We start from the raw sequence: 13,611 nt of genomic DNA on the forward strand, positions 1-13,611 counted from the left end.
AATGTACGTGCTGTGCCTTTAACAAAGGAATTGACAGCACGGAGTAGGCATCCTGATTCTCTACAAACAGTGCTGCATGTGTAAGTAGCAGAAAGCCAAATAACACTAGCTGAGCTTTATTACATACCCATCAACTCATTTTACAATAAAGAGATGGAAAAGGTTGATAATGCCAGTCATTCCAATTTAATTGATAAGCAGCTGTCTAAACGAGATATGGCAATTCTTTGATTATACTGTAATGAAAAAAACTGAACCTGGAGATATTACAGTGCCTACTTGCAAACAGTGTTACAAGGCTTGTTTTGCCAAAGGAGGCAACTTATTGAATCTTTCCAAGCGTTTATCCCTTGCTAATCTTGATGTCTTACAAGAGTTCAGAACTTGAGAGGTGTGTGATAATTACAGTAAAATTAAAGTTAAGAGTAATGTATTTCGATGGGTTAACAAATGCATCAATTTCACACAGCGCACATTCACAAAGAAAGCTTTCCCTAAGCTTATGTGATGCACAGACACAAGCACGTATTAGTTCAAGCCTAATCATTGTAATTCTGTAAATTATGATGCAAAAATACCATAATAAATAGCAGCAGTCCCCAAATAGTCTATGCACTGCATACACTGTTTAAATTAATGTGCATTTCACTAATACGGTTTATTACCTCCGAAGGACCTTTTCAAATGTGTGTTTTTTTTCCAGATTTAAAAAATGTAAGTGGATGTTTGGTTTTATCCACTAGATGGCAGCTAAGACCATGAAATAAACCAAGGCTCTCTTTCTTCAAATATTCATTTTACTTACAGCATCTCATTAAACACCAGCTGCCACTTTTGCATACCAATCAGGTTAGATAAATGTATATGTGTATGTATAATATGCTCTACATGACTGCCACTGCTGATGAACACGAATTAGCACAGCTGGAGTTATGCTTGTAATGGTGTTGGTGATACGTTCCCTAAGATGATTTTTGTTTCATATTTTTTCCTGCTACACCATGGCCTTCAAATTCCCCCAAAGCAGTGGCGGTCATGTATTGAAATGTGTTTTCAAAACAGTGGCAGTCATGTACAGCATATTATATAAATAAAAATGGTTTTTCACAAAAAAAAAATTATTTTCCTATGTATGGAAACTTATGCAGCTAGTAGGTGACATTGCCAGAAACAAATTTAAACTACTACACAGAAAGCTTTGATGTCAAACAATACACAGTGTATTAAAATGTTCACTTTCAGAGCAGGAACACATCATAGAAAAATAAATGTTCAAGAGTACAACTGCAGAATGCAACTCTGCAAATAGGTGTGCAGTACAACATCAGCAAAAGTGTAACAAAGGTCTAAATTATACAGACATGTTTAGTCAGTATTGGCATTGGTATATGTTCATACCAAGGACAGTACAAGCTTTAAGAAAAGGCAGAGTAAGCAACTCTGAACACCTAACTACTGGTGTTAGAACTACATGTCACAAGTTAGATGCTGTTAGTAGACTTGCAGTCGTTTATGATAATGGACTCTTTCCAACAAAATGGAACAGTACAGTGTATGAGCTGTGTAAGGATATGTTGAACATCTGGGCCAGTTAAGAGGCATGTTGTCTAAGTATAGCAACTTTGCTTCCATTTTTAATTTAAAACTAGTCCTTCTTTTATACACAGTAAATTTCAGAGTTAAAGGAGAATTGCTGCATACTGACAAAGCTATGTTTTTTTAATCCTTAATACACTTGTATAGCTCTTAATTTTTAGAGTATAAATATGCAGAATGATTTTTTTTTCTTTTCACAAACTGACCAATTTTATAAAACTTATATACTCAATTCAAGTGTTTTCTTTTTCGTAAATGTGCAAGTTTTGTAATACCTTCCATGAAAAACTGAGATTTCTAAAAGAAAACTTGACTGGAGAACTTTTGTATATTTGCTGGAACTCTGACCCACCTGTACGCAGCAATTCAGAGAAATGGGAAATGATGACATCCTTAATAAAGTAGAGAAATGCAGCTTAACCAGCTAAGTGATGACACATATACACATGATGATTTATATCACCAAGCTGTTGTTATTACTGTATGTGCTTTGTTGTGACAAATATTACAGTTCAAATGTGATAAATAAGAGGTATAGATTTTTTTTTTTGCCTTTGAAGAGGGCCAATGCTGTTCTTCACTGAAGAATGTTTTTGGTTTTCATCAGTATATATCTGCTTCCTCTCGTCACTATTCAGTGATTGAAACCAAAGAAATCACTTTTTTTTAGTACAGTAATCCCTCCTCGATTGTGGGGGTTGCGTTCCAGAAAATCTGCAAAGTAGAAACCATATGTTTGTATGGTTATTTTTATATATTTAAAGCCCTTATAAACTCTCCCACACTGTTAACATTATTAGAGCCCTCTAGTTACGAAATAACACCCTTTAGTCAAAAGTTTAAACTGTGCTCCATGACAAGACAGAGATGACAGTTTCTCACAATTAAAAGAATGCAAACATATCCTCCTCTTCAAAGAATGTGTGCCAGGAGCAGCAAATGTCAGAGAGAGCGAGAGAAAAGCAAACAATCAAAAAATCAGTATGTGCATTTGGGATTTTAAGTATGCAGAAGCACCGCGATAAAGCTGCATTTTTTAGAGGAGCTTCCGTATCCTCTAGACAAACAGCCTCTGTGCAAACACCCCTTCTGCTCTCACCCGCTCTGTCAGGCGCAGAGAAAGTCAGAGAGAGTGAGAGAGACAGAGAAAAGCAATCAAGCACCGCGCGGGAAGCAAATCGTATATCATTGAGGAATTTTATTTAATATGTATTACGTGCTCTGATTGGGTAGCTTCTCAGCCATCTGCCAATAGCGTCCCTTGTATGAAATCAACTGGGCAAACCAACTGAGGAAGCATGTAGCATAAATTAAAAGACCCATTGTCCGCAGAAATCCGTGAACCAGTGAAAAATCTGTGATATATATTTAGATATGCTTACATTTAAAATTCGCGATGGACTGAAGCCACGAAAGTCGAAGCGCGATATAGCGAGGGATCACTGTAATTGCATTAAATGAAAATATACAGTAGGTATTATTCACTCCCTGCCTACAGAAAGTTAATAAATATTGTGCCTTATAGCCTATTCATAGCCTAATAGTTTGACACAACATGGTTTGTTTGGCACTGTTTAAATGGTATGCAAATGGTCAAATTCAAGGATAATGAGCTTTTAGGGACCTGCATGGTTTTTTTCCCCCAATGTTGGTGACTAGCTTATGAGACAATTTAGGCTTCCTGGAGCCATTCTCTTTGAACTATGTGCTGTATTGGACCCAGTATTAGAAAGGTAGGCTGCCCAAAATTTCTAATAACAGGTATCTATTAGAGGGAGATGGCCATACATCCACTGATAAGGAGCTGCATTTAGTATCTGTATAGTATGGCTGTACAGTTCAACATAAAAGGCAGTCTGCAGCAGTATCTGATTTTCTAATGTAATCCAGACAATTTAATGCCCTCGTATTGCAATAAGGGCACCTGGTGAGAATGAAACCACATTTGTTAACCATAAACAGTGACATTTCATTAACACACAAGTCATCTCTGATGCCAAAATGAGAGCAGTGCCCTGGGTCAACACATGTGGTGTTGGCAGAAAACCTGTTGATGGTGCTGTACGTAATGGCTGAATGCATGAGGTAAGAGCATTGGAATTGCATATGTATGAGGTTGATTAGCCATGGTCCATATCTGGTTGTTTCAGGGTGACAACCAGGCAGTGTTGTTCACCTGCGCACATTTACTAGATGATTATGATCTCTATAGGGTAAATTGCATACAAATGTGCTTACACCAGATTTTATTTGTTTATTTATGGGTTTTTTTTTTACACATTTTCGTTTTTTGTTTTTTTTTTGGTTATTGTTTTTGTCGTACATATACATCCATGCTCGAATCCATGAAAAGTTTTATAAGTAAAATTCTGGCCTTATTTAATTGTTAAGCTTCTTACAAAACTTCCCTCGTTTAACAATTTTTGTTATATTTAGCCAGTTTACAGTTGTTATAATTACCACTTAGGAAGGCAGAGTTCTTTAAAAAAAAAATGTAGTTAGACTTGGGCAGTACATTTTTTTAAGAAAAACCAGTATTACGATGTATAACTACTACTTCTGGACATCAAAAAAAAAACCAAAATCTCTAGCACTCTTTCAAACATGTGTATGTCATCTCCGCCCATGTTGCCTGGTGGTGATGAGCGTGAGGAAAACATGGAGAGGGGATCTGAATAGGTAGAGTTTAGAGCAGATGAGGTTTAGCTCTATTGTTTGCAAATTGTTCAGTTTTACCTGAGATGACAGATCAAGCAGTATAGCATCTAAAGTCAAAACACATTATTGCATATGAAGAGATCATCTAAGCATGTGTGGTACCTGAATGTGCACTTCTGTCTCCCCACCAAAACAGTTCCATGCTAAGCAAAATTTCATTAAGTAACCACTGTTCTGTTGCATACTGCAGGAGCGAACACACAGTAGGTGAAAGAAGACAACAGGTGCAGTACTTTAATGTTTTGCAAATCACACTTCCTCCTGCTTAAAAATCCTTATACTTTGTTAATGGTCAGGTAGTACGGCACTAACCAGTAGTTAACACAAAAAGTGAGATGTCCATGCCGTCATCCATCCATTTCACTCACACTCTGACCTGTGTTGAATAAAAGTATACCTTATTAAATTATTTGTGTATCTGTTATGGGGTTAACTGCATTATGGGCCTTTTTATTTTTAGTTTGATCTTGTATTTTCTGTTTAGTAAGTGAATTGAACTTACTAATTACTTACAATATTTTAATATAGGACTTATTGTGCTGGTGAATGTCATAAAGTAAACACCTGAACTCATCATATAGACTGTTACACACAAGAAAAAACCTGTATATGCATATAGATAATTTGGATCCATTACAAAGGATGTACATCATAACAGTATATGTATAATATACAGTACATCTGTACATGTATTATGATCTGTGACTAGCGTGGTAATGAATCAAAAGCTTGGTCTTTCCTTATATAAACTGGCAAATGGAGAGAGAGAGAGAGAGAGAGAGAGAGCACTACAGCAATCTCTACTGACTGACAGACATAATTGCTAGCAAAGTATTTAAGGTGTTGAAAGCAGTAGATACAATGGAAACTCAAATATAATTAGAAGAAATATCAAACAAAAATGTTCAAAAACGTGTTATTTGAGCTAAATATTTCTTTAAGGCACAGCTATTCATGAAATTGTTATATTTTGGGAGAAAAAAAAAACAAGCTATTTCCTTGGCTAGTATCTCATATTGTTATTGTGACAAAATATGCTTGGTTTTGCGCTGTATTTAGAAATGTGCATGTATATATGACTAAATTGTGCTGATCTTCAATCTTTTAAGGCGTCTTGAAAACATATATAGAAACATTACATTTTAGTTCAAAAGAATCACAATATCAATTTAAGTCCATATAGTCCAGCCCTAGATGTAGTAACTGCTTCTGTTATCTAAACTGAGTGATGTATTATTATTAATTTTTTTTATTTTGATCACTCATTCATTGGAATGCTGAAATCTTTTTCATAGACCTCACCCACAACATATATATTGTGGCTGGTCGGGGTTGTCACAGGCCTCTAAATATACCCCTCATTTAATCTTATTCTAGTCATTGTGTATATATCTTCCAATGTTATTTTCTTTTCTTTATTAGGAATCTCGGAGTGTGGTAAACCTATGTAGAAATGATGACTTAACTTTGATTCAGAAGTATTGTGTTAAACAAGAATGTGACTCCAAAAGACCACTCTCCACTGATTCAGTGCTGCTAAAGGAAATAGGTCATAGGTATGTATGTTTTCTCTTTACACTCAGAATTGTCTTCAGTTGAGCATTAAATGTGTTACTGTAATCTTTGTCTTTTGGTATGATGTTTGTGTTTCCTGTGAATTTAGTATACTGACATTACTGTATGATGAACTGAGTGTGTATGCCTTCATTATACAAATATTTAGCACCTCTCATATTTTATTAACTTATTGCACACACACACACCTACTCATTGCTCAGTTAAGCCTTTTAGTCATTTTTTTAAATTATAACATTGTTAATACAATTTAATCTAACCTTTGCTCTTAGTAAAATAGTTTTTTTTTTCTTCTCTTGAAAAATGCATTGACATAGGAAAATTTTCAAGTTTAGTTAGCCATTTCTTCAACTGTAAATTCTATTTAGTATGGGGATTAAAACATTGCATATTTATAGTATAAACATTTAATGGTGTTAGAAGGCTGGAGAGGATAGAGTCTACTAAAAATACATACTTTTTTTCATTCTGCAGTATTGAATGATGTAACAACATGTTAGCTTTTATGAAGCTAATATAAATTACCATTCTTCCCATGCTTTGTTTATTTTTGACATTAATCAATGTATTTTTCCAAATGATTAAGGTCATTCTTGCCATATTTAATACATATCCTAACTTTTTTAATGTAACTCAAGCAATTTGTATCTACCTTACCAGAACTTAAACATTAAAATGTCTTAAAACGATCATTTGCTTTTGCCTTGTATAACAGGTTGACTAGTACAAAAAACAAAGACCTGCTCACTCAAGAAAGGATCTCTCCTGTGTTTGGTGGGCCAGCCAGGGCTGGTAAATATTTGCCTGTTTTAGGTGAAACTGAGTCTTCATCTGTTCTTGGGCAACATGTTCAAAATGTATCAGGTTATGGTCGTCTGAGGACAAAAACAGAAGATACTGTTTCTCTTGCACCTTTAAATGTGGGAGGCAATAGTGGTCAAGGAACAAAATATAATGGGGAAAAAAAGAAAAGTGAAGATGACAGTCTGCTTAGCAGAAACTGTAAAGATTTGGTAAATGGTGAAGAAGATGCATTTGATAAGCCTTTGGATTTGTCAGACTATCTTGCTGGTGAAAGACCACAAGAAAATAGAGAAAACCGTGAGTGGCTAAAGCAAGCTACATTGCTTGATGTATTGAAAGCCTCAGTGAAGGTGGATTCCTCTGCACAAAAACACTGTGGTGTCAGTGATTTTTCAAGTAAAAACTCCACAGAGAATAGTCACTTAGAAGAAGCAGCAAGGAGATCACATGCACATGATGGTCAAGATGTAAATCTCAAGGAAAAAGTTAATCTACCCAACTTCAAAAAGCCGAAGGCTCCAATTAAGATAGATACAGAAGGGGACCATGTTGACATCAAGGTAGGATGTTTGGATGTTTGTGTGTCTATGTACTAGATAATTTTTAATAAAATTAATTTCCATTACCGTTAGTGATTATAGGTAACTACAAAATTCATTACCCACCCATGTGTTTCTATGACAATTATAGTTTTTTTATCAGAAATAAAACTTGCTTTATAATACTTTTTTCATTTTTGACATCAAATATGAAAGTAGCATTGACTACTTATATCCCAGATGTACATTGTGCAAATATTATATTACTGCAATACTGAAATATATGGCGCAAAGAGCATTATGTGAAGTAAGATTTATTTCAGATACTGTACCTCCTTGGCATCTAAGTAAAATTGCAAAGCATAACCTTGGGCTGTGAGATTATATTTATAATAATATTTGTACAATTAATATTTAATATATTTATAATATTTAACGCTTTAATATAATAATGCACTCAATGTTTTTTGGCATTACTGCGTCTAAATTACATACCTAAAAATAAATGCCTGCTATTCTGCTTATGTAATAAAGTAGCTACAAATGGCTGAAGAGTAGTGAGTACAACACTCCAAATTTTTAAAAAGAAACCATTTATATGATAAAAAAAGCTTAAACAACATCAGCTAAATTAAATAAAAAAATGTCTGTGGTTTAGGGATTTCTCTCTAGAAAACTGGATTTTACAGTACATAATCGTAATCATCATGACTTATGATGCACAACCCTGGAATCCATTTTCTTCTGTGCTCCAGTATGTGAGCTATCATTATATAAAGTTTAGATGTTATATCCCATAGCACTGCAAAGTTATACTTTTAGGCACAAGCTGTTCCGCTTTTTGGAAACAACCTCTTGCACATAATCTCTCAAAACAAGTATTGCAATTGTAGTTTTAATTTTTTTTTTTCTACGCACAAACACACACAATTATAACTCTCAACAAGTAAACAATTTGTAACAAAGTACTTATAAATACATAATTATCCAAACTTTTACTTTCAATATTATTTTTCTTGCCAGTCCTTGAAACATTTTCTCTTTACCAGTAGACACAGAAAACCCTTATTTTAAAGCGAGCACGATTAGAAATAGGATAAAAAAAGTATTGCAGCAACTATTGCCATTTGGTGGGAGGTATGGAGGAATATTTCGGACAAAATTAAATAAATAAATGCGTAAATAAATAAAAGTACTGTGAAATGTGAGCATAAATAAATAAATGTGTCATGAAATATGTTTTTCGTTGCTTGAGTCAAAAACTGAGTATTTGACCCTTGTTTTACGAGTATAAAGTCAGGTGCATATTCGCAGCTACTTTTTCAAACAACTCTACAGCTCTGATCAGTGGCGAAGTTGTTCAGTTCAAAATATTAGTTGGAGCTGCATTGGGCATTCCATGTCAAAGTACCTAAACTAATACAGCCGTTGCAGCTTACCGTATATCAAACTGGGTCATTCGCCTTGTGATCGTCTTCTGCAATACACCATATAGATCTGCAATCTGTCGTACTTTTAAACCGCATAACAGAAGGTGTTCTATTGACTCAGCTGGAATGTCAATGGATGGACATCCAGAGCAGGGTACTGCATCACCTGAACTGGAGTGTAGTAGAGTCCGTTCCACCTGTTCTTCGATAACTTCAAAGATAGTTTAATCTATATCGGAGTCTAAAAGGGCCGCCAACATTGTAATTTCTTCCGATAAATCTTCAATTCTCTCTCTGAAATACGTAATATCTTCGCCAGAATCCATTTCATTGGCAGTAGTAAGCATTTTTATAATTAATTCTTGTGCTATCGATTCACCAATCAGTAACTAGAGGGTGTGTTAGAACCCACCCTCTCAACTTTGACGAGTGAAAGTGACAGTTTTATTTCAATCGTATTTCATGACGGTTTGCAGGAATGTTACGGACAAAATGAAATAAATAAATAAGCAACGAAAAACATATTTCGTGACACATTTATTTATTTATGCTCTCATTTCATGATACATTTATTTATTAAGGCTTCATTTCATGATACATTTATTTATTTGCGCATTTATTTATTTATTTATTTAATTTTGTCCGAAATAGTCCTCCATAGGGAGGAGTTGTTTGCGGGATAGAGAATTACACTGTGAACAAGAGTACTGCTTAGAAACCTATCACAGAAAGAACTTGCAGTAGACACTGTCCAGATATGGTAATTGAACCCATGATGCTTGAAATGTAAAGGTGCACATTATAACGTTTCAAAGTTATACTGTAAGTAGTACTTAGAAAAAACAAAACAAACAAGCAAGCATAACACCAAGTCCTTCAGTAAACATGCCGTTCTCAGTTCCGTTAAAACTAGGACTCAAGGTCTTTATATTCTGTATCACTAGCATTCTGTAACTCATCTGTATTTTTTGAAGGAGACATTCACCTAGTACAAACTTCAGGTCTTATGAAGGTCTCTCCATGCAGTCTTACAGACTCATTTTGGCATTAAGATGCATAAAGGTTAGCTGTCACATGCATGCATGCATACATACAGCTGTAACATGTAGTACAAGCGGCAAGTCATTGACAACTATACATTACAGAAAACATCTCAGACTCAGCTATCCAAAGGTATTGAGTCTTTCACTGTATGTGGTGTGACATATGTGGGATCTATGCTAATAAAAAGCAAAGCCCTCACTGACTGACTCACTGACTCATCACTAATTCTCCAACTTGCCGTGTAGGTAGAAGGCTGAAATTTGGCAGGCTCATTCCTTACAGCTTCCTTACAAAAGTTGGGCAGGTTTCATTTCGAAATTCTACGCATAATGGTCATAACTAGAAGCTATTTTTCTCCATTTACTGTAATGGAGTTGAGCTCGAAAGCCGTGGGGGGCGGAGTTTCGTGTGACATCATCACGCCTCCCACGTAATCACAGTACGCAGAAAACCAGGAAGAGCTCCAAAAGCGCTTAAGAAAACATGCATTATATAAATAAGAAAGCAGCGAAACAATTAGAAGCGAGCAAGTGACATATAAAACCATATTCAGCGGCTCACGTGAACTGACGCAGTGCGCAGACAAAAAGCAACAGTTCCAAAGAGTGCTGAACAAAACCAATTACACTGCTACGCCAAATAGATAAACCACACGCCGGGCAATAGTAGAGGCTTCGCCTCTAGTGACGTCGAGGTTCGATTCCCGAGAGGGATGCACTGAGTATGTACGCGCATTTATTCATTTTACCTCGCATCCCCTTGGTTTGAGACGTATGAAAAAATATGCGTTAACGCAGAAAGACATATCACCAATTGAAGCTTTATGAATAATGGATACTTTATTTGCGATCAATGATTGTTTTGGTAAAGCTATACTCAGTGTATTCATTAGATGAACGGTAAAAAGTAAGAGCGAGGGAGGGTAACTTATTGAGGCACGCAGGCAAAACCACAATAGCACGCTGGCTCGATGTACTGTAGTGCGCCAACTCGATCTGAATTGCGATCACATTGAAAAATATATCTTTTCAAGTTCTATTTAGTCCATATGTGTCAAACTCAAGGCCCACGGGCCACATCCGCCCGGCGTAATTATATCCGCCCGAGATCATTTTATATACTGTATTATTGTTATTAATGGCCCGGGATATGAAGCGCTGGTAACACAATAAACTACAGATCCCATAATGCAGCGCTTCAGCTGCCTTGTAACACTTACGTTAATCAAGTCTAGCTTATGATGCTGCAAGTTATTGCAAGCTAGCCCACACGATGCCAAGAGAAAAGGTGATTCTGAACATAGAGCCTTTAAAACCGATGGGAGGCTGAGTATATGTTTACTGACATTGCCGGTAAACCCGTGTGTCTCATTTGTGGAGCTAATGTGGCTGTAATTACAGAATTTAATCTAAGACGGCACTATGAGACAAAACATCAAGATAACATGAAAGACCTGAATGCAATGCACAAGATACAGAAAGCAGAAGAGTTAAAGAAGAATCTGACACTTCAGCAGACGTTTTTACCGTGCAAAATCACAAAGTGATTTCAAGTGAAGCTACTTTTATGGGAGACACAAATGCACCAGTGCAACTTGCCCCACTTTCCCTGTTGCCAAGTAATGTTGAACCAAGTCGGCACAACGGTGTTCCCAAATCGCACTTTGCTGATAAACTGAGCGTACTTAGTTCGCACGGCGCTTTGGTGACTTTGAAGAACAAAAAAAGAATTTTGAGTTGTTTCAACCCATTTGCCGTCGATGTGGAAACTGCACCTGTGCAGATTCAGATGGAGGTGATTGAGCTGCAGTGTAATGGCACACTGAAGGCAAAGTACGATACTGCAGGCCCGCACAGTTTATTCACTCCATTCCCGCAGAAATGCTCCAGCTCCGTCTACATGCGGCTCGAACCTTGTGCATGTTTGGTAGCACATATCTGTGTGAGAAGCTCTTCTCAGTCATGAAGACTAACAAAACAGCACACAGGAGTCGCCTCACTGATGAGCACCTGCAGTCCATCCTGAGAATCTCCACAACACAGAACCTCACACCAAACATAAACGAACTTGTTGCCAAAAAAGATGCGTCCAGCTCTGATAAAATGACATATGAGCAAAGACAACTGAATGATTTGATTTGTTATTGCTGAAAAGAACAAATTTTATTTATATTTCCAGGTTTTGTTATGCACCATGTTCATATTTGAATTTGTATAATTTTGACAGGATATATTTTTATGGAGAGCAAAATCTTTTGGGATATTTAAAATTTAAGTTTATTTTTATATAAAATTACATAAGAGTAAAGAAATTTGAATGTTTGTTCTTTTAACGTTTACTTTATTTCTAACTTGTATAATTTAGACAGGATATATTTTTATGGAGAGCAAAATATTATAAGTTATTTAAGGTTTGAGTTGATTTATTCCGGAATAATATTCTGTCGACTAAATAAAAATTCCTTCTATTTAAAATTTAAATAGAACTTGAACAGAAACGATAGTTCATAATATCCAGGCAGACTTGCACGTAAGAGCGGGAGTCATCCGTTTTAACAAACAGCGTATTGCACTGATACGAAATAGCCTGCCCATTTAATTATTTAGGAATGGATAAATAAATTAAGATTTTGTACAAATAATGTTTTTCATTTTTCTTCCTTCATGGATTCTGGCACCCCCAGCAACAGTTGCTCGCACCCCAAAGACTGTATATATGTGTGTGTGTGTATATGTATATATATATATATATATATATATATATATATATATATATATATATATATATATACAAACCGATTCCAAAAAGTTGGGACACTAAACAAATTGTGAATAAAAACTGAATGCAATGATGTGGAGATGGCAAATGTCAATATTTTATTTGTAATAGAACGTAGATGACAGATCAAACGCTTAATCCGAGTAAATGTATCATTTTAAAGGAAAAATATGTTGATTCAAAATTTCACGGTGTCAACAAATCCCAAAAAGTTGGGACAAGTAGCAATAAGAGGCTGGAAAAAGTAAATTTGAGCATAACGAAGAGCTGGAAGACCAATAAACACTAATTAGGTCAATTGGCAACATGATTGGGTATAAAAGAGCTTCTCAGAGTGGCAGTGTCTCTCAGAAGCCAAGATGGGTAGAGGATCACCAATTCCCACAATGTTGCGCAGAAAGATAGTGGAGCAATATCAGAAAGGTGTTACCCAGCAAAAATTGCAAAGACTTTGCATCTATCATCATCAACTGTGCATAACATCATCCAAGATTCAGAGAATCTGGAACAATCTCTGTGCGTAAGGGTCAAGGCCGTAAAACCATACTGGATGCCCGTGATCTCCGGCCCTTAAACGACACTGCACCACAAACAGGAATGCTACTGTAAAGGAAATCACAGAATGGGCTCAGGAATACTTCCAGAAACCATTGTCAGTGAACACAATCCACCGTGCCATCCGCCGTTGCCAGCTGAAACTCTACAGTGCAAAGAAGAAGCCATTTCTAAGCAAGATCCACAAGCTCAGGCGTTGTCACTGGGCCAGGGATCATTTAAAATGGAGTGTGGCAAAATGGAAGACTGTTCTGTGGTCAGACGAGTCACGATTCAAGTTCTTTTTGGAAATCTGGGACGCCATGTCATCCGGACCAAAGAGGACAAGGACAACCCAAGTTGTTATCAACGCTCAGTTCAGAAGCCTGCATCTCTGATGGTATGGGGTTGCATGAGTGCATGTGGCATGGGCAGCTTGCATGTCTGGAAAGGCACCATCAATGCAGAAAAATATATTCAGGTTCTAGAACAACATATGCTCCCATCCAGACGTCATCTCTTTCAGGGAAGACCCTGCATTTTCAACAAGATAATGCCAGACCACATTCTGCATCAATCACAACATCATGGCT

The 13,611-nt window shown here is 36.3% G+C and overlaps 1 protein-coding gene across 1 annotated transcript in view; it reads left to right on the top strand.

The window, feature by feature from the left end:
• rbbp8 (retinoblastoma binding protein 8) overlaps nt 1-13,611 on the top strand; it is a 43,139-nt gene that overhangs the window by 5,333 nt on the left and 24,195 nt on the right. The window contains exons 4-5 of the mRNA XM_039754730.1: nt 5,737-5,870; nt 6,605-7,253. Of these exons, the coding sequence (XP_039610664.1) occupies nt 5,737-5,870; nt 6,605-7,253 (783 nt within the window). The remainder of the gene's footprint in view (nt 1-5,736; nt 5,871-6,604; nt 7,254-13,611) is intronic.

Source organism: Polypterus senegalus, chromosome 5 (genome assembly GCF_016835505.1).
Source record: "Polypterus senegalus isolate Bchr_013 chromosome 5, ASM1683550v1, whole genome shotgun sequence".
NCBI classification, from domain to species: domain Eukaryota; kingdom Metazoa; phylum Chordata; class Cladistia; order Polypteriformes; family Polypteridae; genus Polypterus; species Polypterus senegalus.